Source organism: Amphiura filiformis, chromosome 5, assembly GCF_039555335.1.
Source record: "Amphiura filiformis chromosome 5, Afil_fr2py, whole genome shotgun sequence".
Taxonomy (NCBI): Eukaryota; Metazoa; Echinodermata; class Ophiuroidea; order Amphilepidida; family Amphiuridae; genus Amphiura; species Amphiura filiformis.
Genome location: NC_092632.1, coordinates 23750161 through 23775992, shown reverse-complemented (window position 1 = coordinate 23775992; position 25832 = coordinate 23750161). Strand labels below are relative to the sequence as shown.

The following is a 25832-nucleotide window of genomic DNA, read 5'->3' as shown; positions in this document are numbered from 1 at the left end:
GTGACGTAGCAAAAAATGTGCACATGTTTGACAAAAAAATGTCAAGAATTCGATGCTTTTTCAACAATGATTTAGATGAATTTATCATTTTATTCTATATAAATATTTAATTGTTTGCTGATTTCTGTATTAAATTCCATATCACTGATTTTTGCTAACTAAAAGAAAATTATTTCTTACTGGAGAAACCAAAACAATGCAAACAATTCAAAATGGCCGCTTAAGAAAATGGAGTTCCTATTTTTACGCGAAAATTTTTATCCCTTTATTTGCGAATATATATTGTATTAAACACGATATATGGATGAATGGTATCTTAATCGAAAATTGTATTTAGCAGTATTGTGTGTAAGTAATTTGATGAAAAATCAAGTTGTGCATCGGCATTTTTTTTGCCATCGAAAATTGCGATAAACAGCGTTGTGGGCGTAGATTGTCGAATTCGGAAACCACGTCAGTGTATTACACAGAGAGCTCGGAGGGTGTATGAATTCACAAGTTAGCTGGCAGTTGCACACGTTATCAGGTTATGTATGTAATATATGCAATGTTGTACGTAGTACATAATATCGCAGCGATCATTTCCTTTAGGGCGATCTTTTCCTTTAGATAGATATGATTAGTCACGATTATCGCACTTTCAGTTTCCCACGCGTTTGAACGGGAATTGGATTGCCTACTTTTTCGATGTCTAGTGAGCAAATTTTTTCAATATTTTGAGAAAATGATGTCAAATTTTCTATTCTGTATTGTTTGGTAATAATGTCTTTTGCCAATAGTATGTTTAAAGTTGTAATTTTGTGTTTTTGATCGCAAAGATCGGATATTTTCGCTCCCGATTCAATTCTGAACCCTTCGCAAGGGTGCCGATTTCGCAGAACTTTGACGATAATTTTGCCTTTTTGGACACTAAAATGCTTTCGATCCTTAATTTTGTTTCAACCGAGTCTTAAATTAGCAAGCACAATACGGTTGGTACCACTTTTATATACATTGATAAAATTTTAAAGATTTTTTTCAAGTTTTTAAGCGGCATAAAGCGTTAAGTGTGTATTTCCCATTGACATCCAAAATGGGAAATACGAGTCTGATGGACATAGGAACGGCGTCCATGAGACTCAGCGAGTCTAGATATGATCATCATATTTATTAGTAGGTATGTGACTAAAAATTAGGAAAGTGTTGAATCGCCTGGAAAGTTATACCATTGGAAAGAGCACAAGAAATAGGTTTAGAATGATACCAAAATTATCACTTTAAGTCATTAAATGATGAAATTAGACTAATTTTATGTCTAAAAATTGGCCCAGTTTTGAAGCCACATTTTCAATGCAAACATATAGGAGGTACTGTGACCGTTTTTATCCAATCATGCATGGGTGCACAACGACCCACACACAAGTGGACTGTACAAAGTGCATTGAGTGCAGTTGATTTTTTCAACATTTTCTGTGCATGCTGTTACAAATATCATGCTCAAAAACAACATTTCGGTTTTCAGATCAACTAGATATTTGGCATGCATGTGCCTGAGTATATATACTTACTAAAAAAAATAGTTTCAAAGAAATAAAAATTCATCTGCATTGAACAAATGAAAGTTGAATTTTACCTTAATTTTTCATGATGATTTTCTCAACTTTCAAAAATCATACAATTTTTTTAAAAACATGACTAGAAAGAGAAAAATGTAAGCTTCAAATACATTATTTACTTGCCAATGTACCTTTAATAATACTATTTCTACAGGAGTTCAAACAGAGTGCTCTGTGTACACCTGAAAAAAGCACAATTAAGAAATTGGCTTCACTAAATGCTCCAATGAGCAGCTGATAGTCACATCTATATAAATAAAAGGAAGTCGCTAAATCTTGTCCAGAAGCAGGCTCCGAGATGATTTGACTTTCAGCTCTGATTTATTCGTACATTGATCGGGTACATATTGCCATTAAACCATCTGACGTTCATTTTGCAAAACTATTCAATCACTATGGAAATAACAAAAAAATGGTCTGTTGCTAGGCCGTTGAGGTCAATAACCTTATGGGTCAGGTCATGACAGCAAACGCGGCGTCAAGTGGCGTAGTCACGCACCTGCGCGTCACGGCACCATGGTTTCACGCGCTTTACCGCGCATGGTATGGACGCACTTAATGTTGGCTTACCGCGCGTAGGCTTAACTATGTGTACGCGTGATATGTGACTGACTTCTTCTGTGAGTGGCGGATCCAGAAATTTGGGAAGGGGGGGGGCACACTCGGAAGTTTTTGCCGCCACCTTCTTGAATGGCCACGAAGCCCCAATGTGTCGCGCGCCGTGCAGGGGGTTGTGTCCCCTCAGAATTGGAAACTTGGTCAAAGTAAAGGCCTTGAAGCCATTTCGGGGGATCATTGGGTGTAAGCTGATGAAAAAGGGGGTCATTGGGTGACAGATTTGCAAAAAAAGTCCACTTTTCAGAGGGAATGTTAAAATGTAGCCAAAGGGACCGAATTAGTCGTTAACTGTTCAGTATTAGTCGTTAACTGTTCAGTATTAGCTCGAAAAGGTTAAATGTTAGGGTTTGGGTGAAAGTCCACAAAATAATGTTTTGCTACAACTTTTAAACATGTTTCTTACATGTTTTATACTCAGAATTGGAAACTTGGTCAAAGTAAAGGCCTTGAAGCCATTTCGGGTGGATCATTGGGTGTAAGCTGATGAAAAGGGGGGTCATTGGGTGACAGATTTGCAAAAAAGTCCACTTTTCAGAGGGAATGTTAAAATGTAGCCAAAGGGACCGAATTAGTCGTTAACTGTTCAGTATTAGCTCGAAAAGGTTAAATGTTAGGGTTTGGGTGAAAGTCCACAAAATAATGTTTTGCTACAACTTTTAAACATGTTTCTTACATGTTTTATACTCAGAATTGGAAACTTGGTCAAAGTAAAGGCCTTGAAGCCATTTCGGGGGGATCATTGGGTGTAAGCTGATGAAAAAGGGGGTCATTGGGTGACAGATTTGCAAAAAAGTCCACTTTTCAGAGGGAATGTTAAAACGTAGCCAACAGGGACCGAATAAGTCGTTAACTGTTCAGTATTAGCTCGAAAGGTTAAATGTTAGGGGGTGGCTGAAAGTCCAAAAATACGGAAATGTTTTGCTGCAACTTTTAAACATGTTTCTTACATATTTTATACTATTATAACCCGGAATTGAAACGTTTTCTAGCAACCTCTTCTAACCTTAATGTTTTATGTTTGTTGGGATAAAGTTAAAATCAATCATTCTGTCACGAGCTGTTTCAAAAGTAATCTGAGGGATTGAGTGAGTAGGCCTAACAACATTATCACAGGTCTGGATAATTATGTTTATCAAGCTAACATGATCATGTCTTTACTGGATGAATAATCTACACCAAGACACCATGATTATCATCACCGTTTACCATGTTTACCAACCACTCCCGTTTACTAACCGCTCCTGTTTACTCAACTAGCGGGGACCCGCGCAAAGCGCGGGTCTCCCGCTAGTACCTAATATTAGTATGATATGTCACATTGAAATTGTTTTGTTTAGAAAGGTGATTATTTAACTTAAAAAATGAGGGGTCAACCATGTCTGTAGGACAAAAATTAGCGAAGTTATGGGCAAATGTATTTTTCCAAATTCTGTGACCATTATTGATGGTACTTTTACAATGAATTACTGTACAAAACAGTTGACTGTACTTCAAAATACACTCATCTACTCTAGGTTTCAGAGTAAAAAATGAGTACAGCTTGTCTGTACGCAGTGCGACAATACTCATACACATGAGGGAGGCACTTATAAGGAAGAAGAAGCAAGTACATGCAACATTTTTCAGCACGGCGATCCATTTTACAGAAAAGCGATTTTATTTGAAAAAAATTACTATCACTGTATGATAACTTCTGTATCAAGAATCAAGGTATACCAATTGACACTTTTTGCCTTTCTACGTAAAGTTTCTGGTGTCCAAATTTCAAATTGTTGTATTTTCCTATGGGGATTACACAGTTAAGCCATTTCTGTGGTCACAAGTAGGAGTTGAATGAGGCCCTCAATAATAAGCAATGTACTGGGCATACCTACTTTAAACCACCCGAGCTAATTATAAAGCCGTACTTTTTGGCATCAATCAAGGTTAAACAGTTGCCAAACACTTTGAAGACAAAGTTTAATGTTGGAAGGAGGGCAGGGCTTTGATAAATGAGGGAAATTATGTGGTAAATTAAAAGGTCGAAACAACTATTTGAAAACAAGTGAAAACGGCTATTCTGTAGGAAGTTTTTGTCTCAAAAAACAATAAAAATTATCGGAGAAACAAGAATCATACCTTCATAAAAGCAGCATTACTTCCGTCAGATAAGTGGAAAGTGGGAAAGAAGTTGTGAAATGAGGGAAATTTTCAAAGAAAAATACATCGCGTTTTTCATGAAATTCGCCATCAGTTCAGTTCAGTTCAGTTTGTGTAAATTGTGGAATTATAACTTCTTCAGTCATTCAATCATCACCAATTTTCCAACGTATTAAAACAATTCTTTGTCAAGTTTAATGTTATCGAAATTTTGATGACTTATCTTGTCTTCAGAGCAAAGTTTGCTCATTTTTAAGAGGTTAACCATTCTAACAGTTTGCCAACATGTCATTTGAGCAACTTTTTGGGGTGTTATACCCATCGTGATCAGCGTTATTTACTTAGAATTTCTATTGCTTTACATGGTGTCATGCTTCACGCATTTTGAGATAGCAGATAGCTCCACGTTCTATCCTTATATATGATTATTAATTTGTTTACAACATGCTCTAAGCATTTGCTGATTTCTAGAAAATGCCTCAAATACCACCTTGTTTTGGTATTTGTATCTAGTTTAAAATGTGAGTATGTGACCAGTTTTAATCCTGGGAAGCTAAGTTTATTTGTTGCAAGTGTGCTGATGTTAGTATTAATTTATGCTCAGAAATGTTCTGAAAGTCGTATTTCTTAAAGGAGTTCCTCTACTGCTGTAAAAGTTAACATTTTTTTTAACCAATCACTTATGACTTCAGTGTAAGAATAAAATTTAACTGTTGAGCTAAGGAATTTTCTTTTCTTCCAGAAATCTGAACCAGACATATACAAAACACCAGAGTGATGAAGAAAGAAGACAATATGTTGTAAAACCTGACTTAAGTTTTTGCCATTAGGCATGATAAGCTTAAAAACAAGTCGATACAGCATAGCATTTGGTGTACTTGCCACTCATTGACATCATTACACTTCACCATGATATTATCAAGGAAAAAAGATTCTTCCAAACCATTACCAGCAGAAGGTATTGCTGGAAAATACACCAAGAAGGAGACCTCTCCAATGCTACAGAGTAAGTTACATGCCTAAAACAAAAAAATATGTCACCCTTTTCTACAGGAAATCTTTACTGGTTAATGTACAATGTATAAAAACAGGGAAAATCTGTTCCAACTAACCAGCGGGGAACCAAAGGATGGATCCAAAAGGATACAACAGTGTCACACTTGCAAGGGATAAAATTAAAAACGGGGAAAATATGACACAACATCCAATGGGGGAGTAACACAATACATATAAACAAAGTTAAAAACCCGACGTTTCGAAAAGACAAAACTTTTTTATCTCAAGGGATAAAATACAGAGATGCCACTTTTCCTGATTTATCAGGAATTCGTGATTTTTGCCAATTTTAGACATACATTCAGGATTTTCTTTGGCAATGAATGAGTGGCTACGCTTTGCAACAAGCAAGTGGCATCTCTGAAAATAAGAGACCTGCTCTCAATATAGTGGAGACCAGCTCTGATCAAAAAAGAAGATAAAAAGCTGCATTGACTGGAGCATTGATAAAGCAGCAGAAAATAAAAGAAATCCGGATAACAGTGGAGGCTTGAGTGGGTTGGGACAGGTGTGAAAAACCATAACAGCAGGCAAAGTATGGAGAGCCAAATGGGAAAAAAGACTGGGGAAAGACAAAAAAAACATGGTACAGCTCAACTGATCATACTTTTCCTACATTCGACCTTGCATGATTTTTGAGTTGACACAGTCATGAAAATAACTATAGATACTTGACAGACCATTAGTAGCCCAGTTCTGAACCTTTTCATTGATCATTCATAACAATAGGTATCTGATGGATCAGTGAATAAGAAGGGATTATTATATATCCGTAACCTTGATATTATAGTACATCTCGAGGGAAAAGTGCAATGGACATGTTTTCATTTTATGTTTCAAATATCCCGCACATGAAAATTGAGTATTTAACCCAAAATGGAAAATGGAACAATTTATTGGAAATCTGTTTTAACAGATTTTTTGACATCTTTTTCTGCACTGTATTATACCTAAATTAAGAAATTTGATAAATATTCAAAGAAAATATAGGTTATCCAAAAAATGTTAATTTTTACACATTTTGGGGCAAAAAAGGAAAAATAAGCAAAAATATCAAAATCTGTTTTAACAGCTTCATTCATCAAGTCATAACAAACGGCCTACATGCTTAATTTCTAATAAAATATTGAAATTGTGAAAAATATAGGTATTTATTGATTTTCATGTTTTTTCTTGCAAATATGCTAATAATATGCAAATTATGACATTGCAAAATAAAGTTTCTACATAGCATACATCTTTCAAGTGTGATGTTCAAAATGACAGACATCAAAAAGAGATTCGATGAAATGTAAAGGTGTAGTAACAATTTTGGCATGGACTGTCTGGTTAGGCAAAGTACGGTAAGTTGAGCTGTGGGCCAAGCAGGTCACAAAGAGGGGAAATTGACAACAGAAGGTAAAATTTAAAATAACCAAAATCTAAAAATCTTAGATTTTTGATCAGAGCTGGTCTCTACTATATTGAGAGCAGGTCTCTTATTTTATCCTGTGGGAAAGAAAAGTTTTGTCTTTTCGAAACGCCAGGTTTTTAACTTTGTCATGTAAAAAGTTTACTGTCTTCCTTTGAAATCAATGTTGAGCAAATCATGTTGAAAACAAATGCACATGACTATTGAAATTTGTTTGATGGGGATAGGATAAAGAGATAAATATACTTCAAATATACATGTAATACGAAAGACTTGTTTAACTTGATAGTATAATAATTTATGCATCATTCATACATGTACATCGCAGAAACTTTAGCCTTGTCTTGAATTGCCAAAATTTACAAAATCATCACCATTTTTTCCCCTACAGATTATCTTTCGCCTGTCATTCGCCATGGTCCAACTTGTCCAAGACGTAGTCTATCTTCCAATTATCCACATTCCGGAACCTTACCAGATCATAGAACAGGTGCTAGCAGAGGTTATGACAACCCTTCATCATCCTACAGTTCCATGTCAAGGGCTGCAAATCATCAACGTACAATAAGTGCTTCAGCTCCTAGTCTATTCCCTTCATTAGCTGTGGAAAGCAGAGAGAGTGTTCTGTCACAAGTACCAGAAGGTAATCTATAAATGTAAATATGTGGCTTGCAACAAGTTACATTCACCTGCAAACTTAATAATAAGTCATGTCAAACTAAGATAAAATTTCAATGACACTTATGTTTGCAAATAGTGGTGTGCTTTATGATACATGAATTTTCTTATTTGCTTCCATTTTGTGTATAAATAATTTCACCCTAGTAATCAATTCCGCCAACATGCAGTTAGCAGAGATGCCCGAAATTCCGGAAATGGGCCATAAAAGAAAAACAAATTCTGGATATATGAATGATGCAATTTTCTAACAAAGCAAGGTGCATGTATTTCAGCATTAAGAGCAAACAATTTTTTTAATGGATACTACTTGTGTAACCCATGCCTATTCCTTGTTTTGCACTAAATAGTTTCACAATTTCTACAGCTCACAAGATATTCAAACAGTGTCGCATGTTGTAAAAAAAAACACAAAACCTGGCAACACACATGGCGACGGTGTTCGATAAATATGTGGCATGGAATGATAGAATGATTGTTCACACCAATCGTACCATGTTGCTCTAACTTGTCGCAGCATATTGAATGCCCTGGAATTGATTAATTGAATATGTTTTGATGGTCCCTCATGCTGTGTGTTTTTTGTAAATGTGCTCCTGAAAAGGTTTATGAAATTAATTTAGTATTTGTGAAAAAAAGATTTAAATGCTTGTTTGTGTTTTATTTTTTTCTTAAAAAATAAAAATTTTGTTGAATTGATTTGTGTATTTACCTAATCCTTTTTTATTTCTGGTCAGAACCACTTCCAAACAGTCAGTATCAACACCATCAACAACTCTCTCAACAAGGACTTTATCAGCAAGATGTGGGTGCAGTAGGATCTGTTGGTAAGCTGGGACCCCATAGGCACTATGGCCAAATTATTAGCTTCTAAGAAATATTTTTATTGGTTACATAGAGGGTGTATCATCAGGGCATAATATAGCCAGTATTGCATCATATTTTGTTACATAATCTGCCCACATTACTATACAACTACAGAAAATTATGACATATTGCAATAAATATTGCTATGCAAAAAATGAAAACATTGTCTTTTCTGACACCCAGTGTATCATGTATTTCGCCAATGATTCTGAGATAAAGACGAATGATGAAGCTAGTTTGATTGGTTACTCAGATTATTATATCATGTAATTAACCAATCAGGGCACAAAGGCAGTAGTATGCATGGAGTTTAGAAGACAACTACAGCACATGAAATTATTATATGATAAATGTGTAGTGTGCTGGCCACTGGCCAGTCTGGATAAAGGTTAAAATTTTGTTCAAAACAACTACATGTAGCAAATTACAGAGTTTAGGTTAGAAGGATGGCTAGGCTTAGTGGTTGATATACTTGTGTACTTTACCATAATTTAATCAAGAGATATTGCTTGCTTAAAACATACATGTACCAATAAAAATGTCAAAATCTATACATCTGCCCACTATGAAATAGCGTCATAATTTAATTTTGGTGCACATTTTGGATACTTTTAATGGTCAATTTCCCACATGCAAGCATCATTGCATGTATAGTCACTTAACATTGTAAACAGGGAAGCTTTTTAAATAACGGAAGTATTTTGACAACATTGGATGATGGGTGGTTAATAATATCACATTTTGCTTGTTGTAAAATCACTGGGTGGGCACTTATAGGGGCATGGGCGGTTAATAGAACGAATACGGTACTTGTTTAAAAAAAAGGGACCAAACCAAAATCTGAAATATGATCATTATTGCTGCCAGGTGTCAGCAGGGCTGGACAAAATGCAATATTTCCTGGGAACATCATCAAAATTTCCCTCCAAGTTTGCAAAATTTTCCTCCAGTATTGAAAATTTTCCCATTATTTCTTATGTATTTCTTTGTTTAGAAGACAAAAATTTCCCTCCAAATAGCAAAATTTCCTGTTTCCCACTTTTTCCAGGCGAATGCAGAAATTGCCAAATCAATAATAAGGTAGATATACAGATATGGCCCTCTTGCACTAATATCGGTATTTATTTCCTACAGGAAACTTATCCCACCAAGAGATGCCGCTTCCACCAGGATGGTCTGTGGATAGGACAATGAGAGGACGCAAGTATTACATCGAGTGAGTAGCTGGATGTAGAAAGTGCAATAAGATCACTTTCATCATTATTATGTTTCCAGAATCTTGCCTCCTATACATTTATACATAACCCCTGACAGAACCTAACATTATGAACTAAGAAAATCCATTTGAAACTTTCCACAACTTTGTTACCAAAAACGAAATCTTGTGTTTTCATGTTTATTTCCTTTATTTAGTGGTGTGCCACCTTAGTAGAATCAGCGCATGTGCAAGTAGATGTATAATGCTGTCAGTAAAGTTGATACGTGATATAAAATTGACTTAATCATCATGAGGTATCTCATTTACTCGATAGCCATTTCTGCTCTCATATGTGACATGTCATGTCAAAAGCAGACACTTTTGGGCAGGTTAACAATTTTGAGGTTTTACATATCTTAAATATAGAGATATTTTGCTCCACAACACCGTTTTCCCCTATGAAATCGGACATTCCTAAGCGAAGATATTGAGTTCGTAAGTCATGGTATTATAAGATTGGAAATTGAGATATCGGCCATTAAAAATATTATTGCCAATGTTGAGAATAGGAATTTCCTTGAAAAATGGTTCAAAAAATACAAGATGGCAGTTATATTCCGGTCTGAAACTATCAGACAATATTTTTAACATTGATAACATCACAAATTCGCAACAAACACAAATTGTGAAAAAATTACCCCCGGGCAGATTTTGGCTCTTTCTCCATTTACGATCCTGTGTCTGCTTTTGACATGACACGTCACATATAGCTAGTGTTATGCTTGATTGATCCCATTTATGGAGGTGGGTTTTTTTGTTTTGGGTCAGTGTTTCAGCTTAAGGACACCTTTTTATCACAATACATGATTTAACTATGGTATAACTTGTTACTTTCAGCCACAATACCCAAACCACTCACTGGAGTCATCCATTTGAGAAAGAAGGTCTGCCACCTGGCTGGGAAAAAGTGGAATCACCTGAACATGGTGTATACTATGTCAAGTAAGTAGCCGCATTGGATGAATATATCATGTTATTGTAACTTTGTTGATGATGCGTTATGGTAAGGTAAAGATAAAGGCCATGTTAGGCCAAAACTAAACTAAGACTAAACTTGAACACCCATCCCTTTATCCATGATGTTGGGGCTAGACTTCTGTATAACCTATATACATCTGGGCTTACCACTCTTCGTGCACAGCAAGTCAATTTTTACCTTCCAAGCATTATGGTGCTCACTTGTACACTTTGGCAAGAGACATCAGAGATTAATGACTTATTTTAGTGCTTAATATGAATATGTATGGCACCACATGGACTTGGGCTTTTTGGCCATATCTGTTATATCGGCTAACTTGTTGTTGTGTAATCTGCTTGAAAGGATAATAACCACAAGTGTTGATTATTTGTTTTGCAGTCACATTACCAAAACAGCTCAGTACAGGCATCCCAATGCACCCAGGGTCCTCCATTATGAACCTACTCCACCATTACCAAGACAACTACCTATTCCTTCCCATGGCAACCATCCAGAGGGTCAACCAAGTAATGCACATGAGTTAACGTATGCTGGATATCCACAGGCCAGTGTTTGGGTACCACCCAATCCATATTTATATACAGGTAAGGATACTGCATTAATTCCCTAATATTCATGTATAATTAAGGCTTGGACTTTTGCGCAATTTATGACTGCAAAAACAGGAAATAAAACAATAAGCTTGAAAAAAATAGCCTAAAAATGCGAAATACATCTCACTTACGGTTCATGTATAAAGTTTGACTTATTTCCATCCAGTTCAATTTCTGGGTTGAAATTTAAAATGATCGCACCGATATCACTGCGTGTTGTCATGATATATCAGTAAATATGGTACACAATTTGCATCTGTAAGTACAATTTGATGCCAAAAAAAGATTTACTTAATTCTTTAAATAACAATTCTACTATAATATTTAATTTGAACCCAGAAGTGAGCCATATTTCACACAATTTTCAGCTTACCACAGATATTTGCAATGGACATCAAAAAATGCAGTAGACATCAAAAAATGCAATTTTTGAGGCAAATAACCTGATCACACAAAAGCCAGAGCCTTATATAACAGCATATAAGTACCCTTGTTACAAGTATGCCACATTATTTATCCTATATTTGTTTATGATACAAACAGATATCACTGATTTAAGATGGTGTCATTAGCAGGATCAGACTAGGGTATGAATCTAAACATGCTAAGGATGTGCACAGAGCAGAGCAATAATCAAAAGATTTCCAAAAAAATTCTCTGCAACAAAATTGTAGCTCTTAGGCCTACATTGTGAACAGTAAAGCATTTTGTCTTTATCAACTAAATTCTGGAAATGTGCAGTAAACATTGCAAAACAAGGTGTATTTTACAGTTGTTTGAAATGAATTTGGCCCTTTATGGCCATCAAGCAAATAAAATTGAGAACCCCTGCAGTAGTGTAAATCAAGTGATTAGCCATACTTGTTTCTAAAATTGTCATTATTTTATCTTGACAGAAATTCCCAAGTGGCTAGAAGTGTACTACAAAGCTTCTCCAGAGCATGACCATAAACTTAAATGGGAATTGTTCAGACTACAAGAACTTGATGCGTTCCAGGCCATGTTGACCAGACTGTACAAGTCGGATCTAGAGAATGTGGTAATGGACTATGAATACTACAGGCAGGCCCTGTTGAGGGAGCTGGAAATTAGAACGGTACAGATGCAACATCAACAAAAGCATGCAGTGCAAACGGAAACCAAAGTATAGTGAACATGGGCTTATATTGGTCCGATCCCAAACTACACGACCCATTTCTTGCTCTCTGTGTTACTAAAGCTAATCGGGCCCATCAACATAGGATTGATCCAAGTATTCGCAGATTGCACAGTCATCTCAAAACGAGGTTCTACCTGCAAAGTGCATGCTGTGTAAGTGTACGCCTGTCAAACACATGCTCTTAATTACCATGTACACATTGCAAAAGCCTTCTGGCGCGTTGCTAGAAAAGCACGTAAAACTAAAATGCACATTTTGCGCATGCTTTTGCAGAGAGAACCTCATTTTGGTAGCAAGATGGCGGATCCGTGCAAAGGGCGAATAGCATGGAGAAGTCGTTACTATGCTAATAGGAGTAAATGAGGACCTCGTAGCAGATAGGGGTGTGCTCCATTGCTGTATTTGAAGACGGGCTGTGTATTAATGCTACAATTTGAATACAAACATTGGCCATTTGGTTTAGTGTCCCATTGTTGTGGGTGGGCTCTCTTGCCATCAGCTCTTCCCATCTCGAAAATTGTGACACCCGGGTACAAACACCAACTGCTGGATACCGGAAGGACATTATATGATATATTTACAAGCCTTGCCATGACCCAGTTTGCATGAACATTTTGCCTGCAAAGTTGATTGGCACCATAGTGAGTTGATAAACTTGGTCCCTATGGTCTTTAGTAACCACAAAATCTAATTAGAGTTCAATGTGAAAGAAAGCTGTTGTTTAACTTGTTTACATTAAATATTTTGCAGGTATTTTCAATAAATATCATTGCTTCATACATGCAACTGTTGGAAAACTTTTAAAAAAATAAGTGCAAAATTTGCACTCCACTCTGACTTGATCCCTGGGGATACTTGTACCCCGGACACCCAGGTACCCTCCTGTGAATTACATAGGGTACTCTGGCACAAAATTACCCGAAAATCACAGGCTTTAGTGTCAACAAGATATATCTGCCCTTATATGCTCAATATTTTATGTTGCATCTCTAGTACTATTTTTACATTTTTCAATTTAACATTACAGATGTGTAATGATGTTACTAAATTGTAGCCTTTGGGATTGGCAGATAAAGACCTGATTTTTAGGACATGTAGAAATGTAACTTAATAATTTATTAATTTATTAATATCTTGAACAGTGAATTATTTATTTACATGTGATATGTAGATTGTAACTTTATTAATCATAGTCACATGTAATGCCTGCAGTGTATTCAGTGTTCCATTTTGAACCTGCAATACATTGTAAATCAATAATAAATGTGTATATTTGTTTTGGATCTCAAGATTAATGATTCCAGAAAATTGTAACACTTATTTTTAAGTGATTTTGTCTATAGATCAAGAATGTCAGTGCATTGTAATCATGGTAATTGTATTCAGTTCAGTCAAAAGATTTTCTGAAGTAAGATTCACTTGATATTGTATTTGAATTTTTAGGTATAGTCAACCTTATGAGAGAAGGTTCAGAAAGGTATTTGGGGTTTTTTTTTTGTATATTTTTATAGGCACAAAATACACAAACATTGTATAAGAGAATAATGTAGAGTCCGAAGTTTTCCGTTTTACGGAAAACGGAAGAAAATCACGGAATCGGCGGTACGTGACAAAAATGGTTAAATTTAAAAGATAAAAGAAATGAATGTTAAAAACAATCATGAGTTGTGTAAGTCAATTTTTATGATAAAAATACTGTTTAAGAATACCAAAATAAAGGTATATTACCAAGGCATGAACCCCTATATCCCTCCAAACATCGTAATAGTCGGCCTATTGTCGTGAGAATATTCCAATCAGAGCATATTGATCGCGATATTCAAAACTTTATTGTGACATTAATATCATTGTTTATACATTTTAAGCTTTATTCATGACACGTATTTACAAATTTTATAACACGGCACGGATTACAATACGGAAAATGGGTTTTAGAAAACGGTAAACTTCGGACTCTAGACTAATGTCAAGACTAGTCAAAATGATTGCACTTATTATACGTTCCAGCTATGGTGACATCTTGTGGCATCACATTGGACAAATTCCATTCTCTGTTAGAAGAGGTTTGTGTTTGTGAATGTAATATATATACAGCCTCAATGGAGCAAATAAATACAGGCTTAATTAGCTAAGTATTGAACAGGGCACCTGTCTCATCAAATCACTTTTAGGTGTCATCAAAGCTGAAACAGATAATAGATTATGTTAACTTTTGAAAGTACAATTACCTAGAATTTTCTGGAAGCAAAAGTAGTAACTAACAATGGTTTTGACATTATATTGATAGATGATGAGTGTAAGCTACAATCAAGGAAATTATTGTTGGCAAACTCTGACATTCTAACTGTAAATCACCACCCCTCTCCCCTAATTCAATGTTGATGAAAGTAATTTTGACATTGGGCTCTCCAGTCTCCCCAACATTGATTGAGGGGCAATGGGGGAGGAAAGGGGGAAGGTTTGTACTTCTCATCAAACAGTTATACTAATTTCATGGAAATTCTTTGATTGTGGCATGTTGTGTTGTGTTTTTGTTGAAATCACACCATGAACAACATGCTTAAAATGTCATCTGTGATTTTCAACATTTTGAGATTATGTTTCTGGCAGGAAGGAAGGTGTTGGAAGAGAAACAGAACTAGTATTCTTGATAGGGCATCATCGATCATTTGAATTGTTCCCTAAAGTGGGTGCTTGTTTGCATTCTGCATGTACTGTAAGATGTTGTTACAACAGCGCCATATGTGTTGACAGCTTTGCTAAATGTCTTTGGCCGATTATACTAGGGGTACACTTAGTTAGTGCCCAAGCGTGATAATCCAATCTGGATTCGCCATAGCATTATGCATGGGCCTATTTTGGAGTCCTGACTCTCTCAAGGTTGATCAGCTTATAATAGGCGAAAAAATTTCGGTTTTTGTTACTGCGTGCACTCGCTAAATACGCATAAGCATGTGTCAGTCACACATGACGTAACATGCAGTTGGCATATGCCATTCTTTATCGATACACGTGCTATGAGTCTCATTTTTTTCGTGTATTATAAGCCAAACAAACATTAGTCTTACCCTTTTGATAAGAAGGTCATTCAAAAAGTTCTCCACCAAACTCCACCTGCAATATCTCAGCTTCTGCAAACAGTAGCCTTTCATATTTTCCATTATTGTAAAAAATAGGGTCTTATTTGGCTTGTGAAAAAGTGTTTTTGTTTTAATATCTTATTCCATTTTTTGAAGGCAAAGTAAAAATGAAATTGTGATTCTGTGTCACTGAAATGGTAATTGAATACTAAGAAAACTAATTAGAAAAAAGCAAGTGGCAAAAAGTGGTTGGGTGTTATTATGTTTAGCTTTCATCTCTTGAGCCACAACTCAAACATCATTTCATGCAGATCGTCCTAGAGTAGATTTTCATGTTCTTAAAGACCACCAGACGTAACAGTAAAAATTGGATGCTGGTATAATTTTTTGATGTAAAATACATATTTATTACTGGCCATTTATATGCTGTTTGGTTATACACTTGATGTTATTTCAGTTACAGTCTGTAAGCATAACACTTGCATATCGAGCTAATCTTGTAAGAGGGCTACACACATATTTTCAGGTACAGGTTTTACGATTTCTTACTGTTTCCGATGTATCAAATCTTACGTTGGTACTGAGTTCACTTAAAAAAATCTGAAAAGGTATCAATATACATTTGCCCTCATTTGTAGGTAACATTTCTATGTATAATTATGCTGAGTTTGAAGAAGCTACTATTAACAGGTTATAAGAGTGGAGTAGAACTTATTGCATGACCCTCTTATATTGTACGTCTATGTGGCACCTTGGGTGGCATAACTCAGTTCTGGGCAATACAATATGTTTGTAATTTCAGCGTAACCCACCAATATACATTGTATGCTTCCAATTATGAATCTAACATTTAAGTTCTTTAATATGTGCATTTTAAATTTAGAATGATATGTAAACTGTGCCTTTTTTTGATTCCTGGGAAAAATATTCCAAGTCAACAAAGGCAATTAAATTGTCCTTGGGTGCTCTTTGCCTTTTATATTTACCTTGGTGTGTGTAATTTTGGACATATTCTTCAGCACATGATTGCCTTGGTGCCCTAGTATGCTACAGCTGAATTACCTTGAAAATGGGTGCCATGTCAAAACATATAAAAAACCTGTGATCTGGCATTCAGTTTTATTGCATAATGCCTGTGAAAAATGAAAAAAATATTTTTTCAGTATTTTCATGTCTTGAAGCGAGTGGATGGCAGGAGCCATATTTTTCTAACACTAGCCCTGATAATGAATAGAAACTGCAAATGTAAACAACGTTGTATCAAAAATTTTTCCAAATATATCTAGAATAGTAATAATTGATATCATAAGATATATATTTAGCTTGCCATTTCCACCACCTAAAAAGTGCTGTTAATTCATATATACACAGTATGTATTGTTGACTTTTAAAATAGGAATGATCCAAGAATTGATTGTTAAAATGAAGAAAGAAGGGCTCTAATTTTCTGTGAATAATGAAGTATATTTTTAGTGTACACTTGTTATGAAATTGATCACTTTTGATGTTTGCTAAAAGATTTTAGAAAAAGGTTCGAATGTACCTGCACTCTTAAAACTAATCTGTTTGAAGCAGTTCGGTGTATGGGTATCCACATCAGTGTTGTATTTCCAGACTCTAGATCAATGTGGACTAGTGGACAATGGGGATGGTGTAGGTGCAAATTTCACACAGCAACAGTTTGCATGTTGTGATGTATGAGAGTGGCTGTAGCATGAAGATGCACATCATGCTTGGCATGACAGAAACAAGCTGTATGTGTTGCATTACAAGATGGTAATGGCAGCATGTTGCTTTTACACAGTCACCACACACTATGTGATGGGGTATGCAAGTTTACACATTATTATGTTTTTAAGAGTCCAAGTGTGTGAAAATATTGGATACAAAACATAATGATGATAAAATTGGATGCTTTACGGCCATTATTTACTGGTCTCACTATGAGTTGTAAAATATTGGACTCAACTACGCCTTGTCCAATATTTTAAACTCAGCTCTACCAATAAATATGGACTCAATCAATCCAATTTTATATCAAAATGCAGATCACGGAAGTATGATATTAATGGGCGTGATTGTAGATCACCTGTCCTGTGTTGATCACCGCATCATGATATTTATCATTCTTAGTCAGTGGGAGTGGTCTATTACGTAGACACATAATCTGATTGGACAATCGCATGATTTTGGGTGTTGTCTATCAGGCTGTAGACGACCCCACGTCATCATGAGTGTTGATAACGCGTAACACGCTCATAGAGGTGTGTGTATGTATCGCGTTGTATGCGTGAGACGCGAGTGCGGAATACTCGCACGCACTAGCTGTATACGCGCAACAAAAGATGTGAAGTTGTAAACAAGTTTCGTTCATTTTAGAAAAAGAGTTTTTATGACGGTAACGTAGTGGTTACCGGCTGTGCCAGCATCCACTACTCAAAATATTGGACCTGCCTGTCGTCTATCACACGGTAGAGGATAGGCAAAATAAAAATATATATGCCTTGATGAGAAGTGTACTTGGCACCTATGTGTGTCTGTTGATTTATTACAGCCAATTATGATTTGATCCACTTTCTGGTGGATCCTTTCTCTAATTCTACGCAGAGTTAGTCTAGTGACAAGACTTCAGTGAGTGATTATACAGCCAACTGCAGAATAATAGTGCTATAATCCCTCAATGAAGACTTGACAACAGGCCAATTCTGTCCAAATGAAATAGAAAAAAAGAAAAAACCCTACTACAATATTCTTCTGAAATGAACGAAACTTGTTTACTGTTTTGAGTTTTGCGTACTCCGATCTGGTTCACATATAATAGAACTTGTTACATACTCATGCTTTGACAAGCGTCTTCTGCGATGATGTGGTTGCTGTCATGTACGGTGTAATAGACGGCATGCAGAAACCAATGAAATTCAGCGCTAACACGCTAAGCCACAGCCACTGACTAAGAATGAGTAAATACATTATGTTGCTATTAAATTACTAGTGCAAACAAAATATTGTTAGCATCATTGTCATGGTTGTAATTTTAAAAGCCATCTATATGCCAACGAATTTTACCAATTTTGTATTGAAGTGCCTCAATTTCTTTCAGGTGTTGTTCACCTGTCTATGTGCTTAATTGTCTCTCTACTCTAATCATACCAAAATAATTTATTGTATTTTGACAAGATATTTATATAAATGTATTATAACTATGAACTACCAAAGTACTATCAATAGTATTATAGCTTTAATCATTATAGATAGTTAACCTTCTGAAAAGCCTTGAAATGTTGGTTTTTTATATATAATGCCATAAGCCTAAATGCAGGCCTTGCGGTTTGAGGCGAGCGATCGCTCTCGCTCGCCACCGCTCGCCCAAACTCAATTTCTAGCGAGCGATTTTCCACTCACCATAGAGAATAAATATCGCTCGCTGTGAATCACCCAAATTGAATCTAAATTACATTCAAGTTTTAGCACTTCCAATGTATTCAATTTATCGTAATAAATTAGTCTTGATTTCTGAAAGACAGGATGTCAGCAGTGCGTAAGTGTGTCATACTGATTGATCTTTCAGACCTAGAGAGTGATTCGACCACTAGCGAGTGATTCGACTACTAGCGCGTGATTCGATTACTCGCCTAGCATCAAGGTAGTGAGCGACTGACCACTCGCCTTTGAAATCTAGACGGCAAGGCCTGTAAATGATCATAATTCGCTGTCGTAGTGCACGTTAGTAACCATTGGTTACTGCTCCAAGGCTAGGGTCATGTATTCATTTGAAACAAGGATCCATATGCTGCTAATTAAAGTTCTTTGCCAAGACCAAAGGAAAAACTTACGTTTTTTTGCTGACAGTTTCGCCAGAAACCTTATGGCTTTCTCAAAGCGATTGATGTTGTTATGATCCATCTGCTTGGAGCGGGAATCCCGGCCGGATGTTGTTGTTTTACCGGAATTTTTAATTAGCTGTTTAATCAACAGACCTGATGAACATCTTCAGTCAAGGATCCATATGGTCCGATATACAAAGGATATACTGTAAGCAATAACCAGTGCCCACCCAGTGATTTACTTTGGGGGATAGCACACTGCCCAAACAAAAATGACATTGTGCAGAAAAATAGCAAATGTTCAGGGGGTTTTGCGTGAAAATGGTCAATTTTGTGGGATTTTGAACTCTAGTTCTCAAGCTTTTATCTGGGCAAGTGGCAAAATACCTCTTAATATATTTGACATATTTTGATGCCCTTTGTATTTTAAAATCATGAGTGTCTTTTCCCCTTTTGTACAAAAACAAGTGATATTTTACTTTTCAACTTTAATTTAAATTCAAAACATTTTTCACCCAAAATATCTCGTAAGCAATAATTTGGAGCAGAGTTTCGTCCGAGTTTGTGTTGGGCCTCTGTATTTTTCCTCTGGAGCTCACACTCAAATTATAAACCTTGACCCAAAACAAACCTCTGTGATTTCATTACAGGCTGCACAAGAAGGTAGCAGTTCATGAAACACAACCTTAAATAACCAAAGTGGGTGTCAATTTCAAAGATATTTTAATACAAAGATTTTTTGTTCATTTGAGATATTAGTGACGGCAAATGATACAGAAATAACCAAATTATGAAACAAAAACTGATGGAAGGTTCGAAGTTGTAACCATATTGGTTTGTACACATGCATGTCACAAGTTTTCACTTTCTGTCAACATGGTCAATGTTTACCGAAGCAAGCCTTGTTGTCTGTGGCACTCACCATAATTAAACATGTTGTATAAAGTTGTTGCCATGTTTACCAACCAATAGGGGTGCAACCTTTGAACTACCTTCTATCAGTTTTAATTACTTAACTTGGTTATTTCTGTGTTATTTGCAGTCACCTTGATTTGCGACATCGACCCTTACTTTGGGTTTAATATAAGTATATAAGGTCATGACTTATGAACTACTTATTGTGCTGAATGTATACCTTGGTCTCAAGGAACTGTTATAGATAAACGGATATGAATAACAATTATGACCCAAGGCTAACAATTTAAGAACAGATAACTTGCCAATATAATGTTGCCTGTAAAACAAATTAATGTATTTCCTCACAACTTTTGCTTTGGAGCAGACTGGGGGGAAATAGAGGTGGTAGAACTAGAGTATGTCAAATGCGTGTTCTGGAAGGAAATAACAGATGACTTGGGGTCTTCATAGCTATACTTGTATTGTCATTATTAGTGGCCCTAAGACTTTGATCTTGATCATGAAGGGCTCTTTATCTGGAGGGTCTCAACTCTGGTTTTCTAGGAAAATGTTCATTTAATGTGAAGTAAATTTCCTAATTGTTCGGAGATCCGGGTACATGGTGCACACCGTCATCATCCCTATATCTTCGTGTTAAAAATTGCTGTGGTAGTACGATGAATCCTCACGTTTTTCAACAACTACGCATGGTGATTTTGTTCGAGATAGGCCGTGCGACTCAGGCTATGCATACAATTTGAGATTTTGAGAGCCTGCCACACTGTTTCTATTCTATGTTTTACGATTTTAGCATGATCAGTATATGGCTGGCCGTAACCGCCACACCGTGGAGCTGCTACGCGTAGCTTACTTTTCGCTTCGCGGAGCTAAATTGACCAATCATGTTAGATCTTTTCATTACGCGGAGCCAGTTGATGCATCATCGTTCCAGAGAGAGAAAACTCTTGCCAAAATTTATGTTTACTATGTGGATTTTAAATGAATCGAATGTAAATAAACCACAAACAGTTGTACAGGATCAATACCATTGTTTGATTAGTGTATAGTCAATGTTACCTTGCATGCATGTGTCATGTGTGTGGCGTGTTTGTTTGTTTGTCTACTGTGTCAGGCCAGGATCACTGACACCCACGGTACTGATACTGTCATACTATCATGGTGATCATATTGTTGAATGTTGTTGACTTTAAAATAATCATGATGCAGTCATGTCTACAGTAGAATTCACCATGACCTTTGAAGGACTTAAACCCCATTAAAAGCTATTAAACCAAGATAACACTCAATGAAAACAGCTCAACTATGTTACATCAGATCTTCTCTGGTTAAATACACACTGCACTTGTGTCTGTTTTACCTGTGCAATGAACAATGAGCTGGTATTATAGTTTCAGTTGGGTGAATGATTATAAAGCGAGCATAAAGGTAACAATACTGTCTGGGCTTTTGTTTACGAAATGAGACAATAGTCTGCTTATTGTTAACCAGCGTTCTTGAAAATGAGAAGCATAATGGTTTGCAGACTTAACACGGTTTAGAAATAATTTGTTCACATTTTTTGGTGTTATCTGTCGTTTACATATCCTTCCTAAAACACAAAAGTACCAATATTTCCAAACACCTAAATTAGCTAAAAATTTAGGAAATGTTACAAAACTATATTTTCTAGAATTTCAGAGAATACTTTAAATATTGGCTGGTTATTTTTTACAGTGACGTCATATAGGCAATGGCATAATACTTCTAACATACACTAGGTCACGCGTCAATGGTGAGCGCACTGAGTATTGTGTATAGGAAAACGGGCAGTACCGTAACTACAGTATGTATGGCCTACTACTAGTATTTAAAGTAAATCCGAACTGGTTTGCTGAAGGTCGAATTCCGCAGGCCACGCCGCGCAAGATGTACAAATCAGCTCCCGGCGATACACTGCAGATCGCAGAATTGTGTGCATGGTTTACCACCACTCATGCCTAGCTATATAGTTGTGTACAATACTGTATGAGTTTCTTGTGAGTGCATGTCCATCTTAATAATAAGTCGGTTCGTACTTTTCATAAATTACTTTTTGAATCATAACTATCGTGACCGAGGATATCTTGCAACTACGTGAAGCTCGTCTGGCAAATTCTTAATGACTAAATTCGCTTCACGTAATGAGTAAGTCGTACTTGATTGGTCAGTTTTACCTCCGAGTAATGAAAACCTCTAACATGATTGGTCAATTTGGCTCCACGGAGCAAAAAGTCAGCTACGCGTAGCAGCTCCACGTTGTGGCGGTTGCGGCCTACCATATCAGTATCCCATATGGTATTTCTATTGTAAGAACATTTTATTTGTTGTCACGTAAATCACAGGTTTCGTTTAAATTAACTACCTGGAAATTAAATTAACTAATTAGTGAGGACCGGTATTTTGCTGTGGATATGTTTAACTGCAATTTTGATGTAAAACATTTGAAATCCGCTGTAAAATTTTGATAATATTCAACTCTTTGAGAAAATTATTTTATAAAGGAATGCTGGTAAAACCAGGTGCAATACAATGTACATTATTGACACACTATCACTCTCTTTATCTTCGTCAATAATAAAATAATAGATTTCAATCGAATTGAATACATGAGTTTGTAGTTGACTACTGAACGACCTAAGCGATCGATTGCTAGCCAATCAGATAGAACTCCTTTTCTTGCGTTCAGTGAAATACCACTCGCCTGTCGCTCACTACCACTCGCCTGTCGCTCACTACCACTCGCCCACCAACGGAGTATTAAATTTATATTTATCGTATAGGACGTCGACACTGTGTGGTGATCATGCAGTACCTCGGCCCCTTCTACATGCTGGATCACCAATGGGTCATTGTCTTGTTAATCAGCTTATCAGGGTGATCATTTATCACTTGCGCATTCACACTTGTACGCATGTCACATGACTCTGAACAATTAGGCAATTTAATTAGGCATTTGCCTCTGGAGGTCAAATTTAACAGTAAAACATAAATTACCATGGTTACGTTGAATAATAGAGATAAACTGACCAGTTAACAATTTTTAATGAAGAGAGGGCGACAAAAATTATTTGTGTATATCCATATTAAAATAATGCACTTGACGACTGCTGTATGCGTCTCTTTTTAAATAAAAGCTAGGAATAAATACCAGACTCATTTCATGTGGAGGTCACTTCAAATGATCTCCAAGTCACATGGTTTTGGAATATATAGAGAACATTTATTCCTAAACCAGCATCCTCCCTAAACTATGTGACTTGGAGATGACTTAAAGTGACCTCCACTTGAGATGAGTCTGATAATTATTCCTGGTTAAATATTATCTAAAAAGAGACACATGTAGCAGCCGACAAGTGCATCATCTCGATTTAGATGTACACATTTGGCCGAAGCGGAATTCAAAAACGGCATCTTCACTGATCCCCGCTGTCCAAGCAAGGATATAATTGGTAATTGGGATCACAAACTTCCAGTTCGAATCCCGCTTCAGCAGATTTTTCTTTGTTCCCTTGATTCTATACTTTTAATGTTTTCAATATTGAATTTGGATCATTAATAACTCCATCTCAATAAATAAATGGTGGTTAAACCACCACATGGATGTCTAACATTATTGTGTCAAAGCGTTACAATCTGTATTGTTTACCATATTCTCACATACAAACACAGAAAATGACACCAACGTATAAGTAAACATGCACATATTATATGTTTTATTTCTATAAATGCTGAGCTGCATAGCATTTTACACACAAATCCTTTAACGATCAACTTTAGTTATTTCAGTTCACTTCACTAACCAAACGTGAGCAATAAATTGCATATTATTTTAATGAATATAAATCATTATCTTGGTTAACCAATATGGCACATTTCTGGACTGACTGCAAGAGAAGCAAAAATAGTACACCTGTACTGCATCTGAAGTGAGTCCACTGAAAATTGGCAGGTGTTGCAGTATTTTACATGGTGTAAACTTAATTTACCATTGAGTTGCTAGATATATGATTTCATTACATGTTTCACTTGCAGACAGCTTGCTTGCACCAAATATTGCTCTGTGTGATAATACTATGGAATGACATGAACATGGCCAATTCACTCACCCCTTGTGTTTAAACTACAAATCAACCATCAACATGTGTGATAATGAATTTTAGGCCCTTCCACAGTCAGTCAAGTAGCCAAAGAAAACCTAGTCCAACAAATAAGACCCATTTTTTTAGTCGCAGACAATCTGCTCAATCTCTGATAATGCAAGAAATATGAACCGCAAAAGTCAAAAAAACTTTGCAGTTAGTCTTTCTTGCACGATTGGAGAAAAAAAAACAGGTATAGATACAGTCAAAGCTAGAAATGATCACTATGTATTAGATTAGAAAAACTGCATAACAAATATTATTCTTGACTCGACAATCTAAAATTTACAATAAATAAATAATCATTAAAATATGAGCGGTAGAATTTCAGTTTAAATTTTTAAGTTCATGTCCAAAAATGTGTACCTTCGCAAAATACTTGATTAACAACATGATCTCAAACTAATCATCCACTCATTTAAAAACTCTTAGTTCAACACTTGTTCAGGGTCTACATGTAAGTAATACGGATCACATAAATTATTGTAACCCTGACCCACTAATTATTCTTCGGTAAGTCATAATAATTGGACGGTTATAGTAATCCCCAATCTGGTAGCAAGATAACTAACAATTTATTCCCAATAATATGTATAAAGATCCTCTGTACATTGAGGCTTCTCTTCCAATAATTAACAATCCCTATCAAAGAAATGCAGTATGATTTCCCTATTCTCAGCCACACACGAGACCATACAATATAAGGCATTTAAATCCACCTTCCTGCCGAACTTTGATTTTCTTAAACTTCTTACAACCGACTCCTTGGATAATTTTGCAAATATCAGTAAGTCAAATTTAACGAACAAACCTACAGATTTGTCACATCTGTTGGCATAATAGCAAGTCATTGTACCTTTAGTTGGCTGGCCGGCAGGCTGCCAGGATTTTATTTGGGAGTACATAACTTTAAATTTTTTTTGCACAAAGGTTGACCCCACAAGAAATGAGTTGTAAAAAGCTGAATAATAATTTTTAAAAAGTTGCTATCAGAATAGACTCAATAGAGTCAACATTACAAACATATTATCATCCAACATTATTAAAGATTCAATTTCTCTATAAAGCCCCTTGGCTTCGTGCCTGTTAGTCGGTCTGGTAGCCCTTCAGATACCTGTGGCAAATACTTGAAAACGCCCAAGATAAAAAAAAAAAAAAAAAACACTAGCTTGCATTAATTTACTGGTGTGGCCATTATCCATATGCTGGATCAATAACGAATCTTGTACCCAGGGTTGGAAGACTATGATGAGCACTCCATATCCAATACAATACAATATCATATCATATCAAATCCTATCATAACATAGTGCGTCTTGTCTCAAGTTGAGAGTAACGCCATGTTGGATTTCACAGTGGCAGATTTGAAGTGTCCACGCTAACCTAATTCCGCAGGGTATATAGGCAATTTGTCCAAACACTGGCAATGCAACCGTGTAAACGCACCGACTCCAATCTGTCACTGAGAAATCCAACATGGCGTTACTCTCAACTTTATAC

At 36.0% G+C, this 25832-nt stretch overlaps 1 protein-coding gene across 1 annotated transcript; it reads left to right on the top strand.

Moving 5' to 3' along the window:
- Positions 1-218: 218 nt before the first annotated feature.
- LOC140152825 (protein salvador homolog 1-like) lies at positions 219-12795 on the top strand. The gene is made up of 8 exons (XM_072175338.1): positions 219-348; positions 5095-5358; positions 7211-7462; positions 8235-8324; positions 9499-9580; positions 10460-10564; positions 10980-11185; positions 12091-12795. Exons 2-8 carry the CDS (start codon positions 5262-5264, stop codon positions 12342-12344), a joined length of 1086 nt encoding a protein of 361 aa, XP_072031439.1. The 5' UTR covers positions 219-348; positions 5095-5261; the 3' UTR covers positions 12345-12795.
- The last annotated feature ends 13037 nt before the right edge of the window (positions 12796-25832 follow it).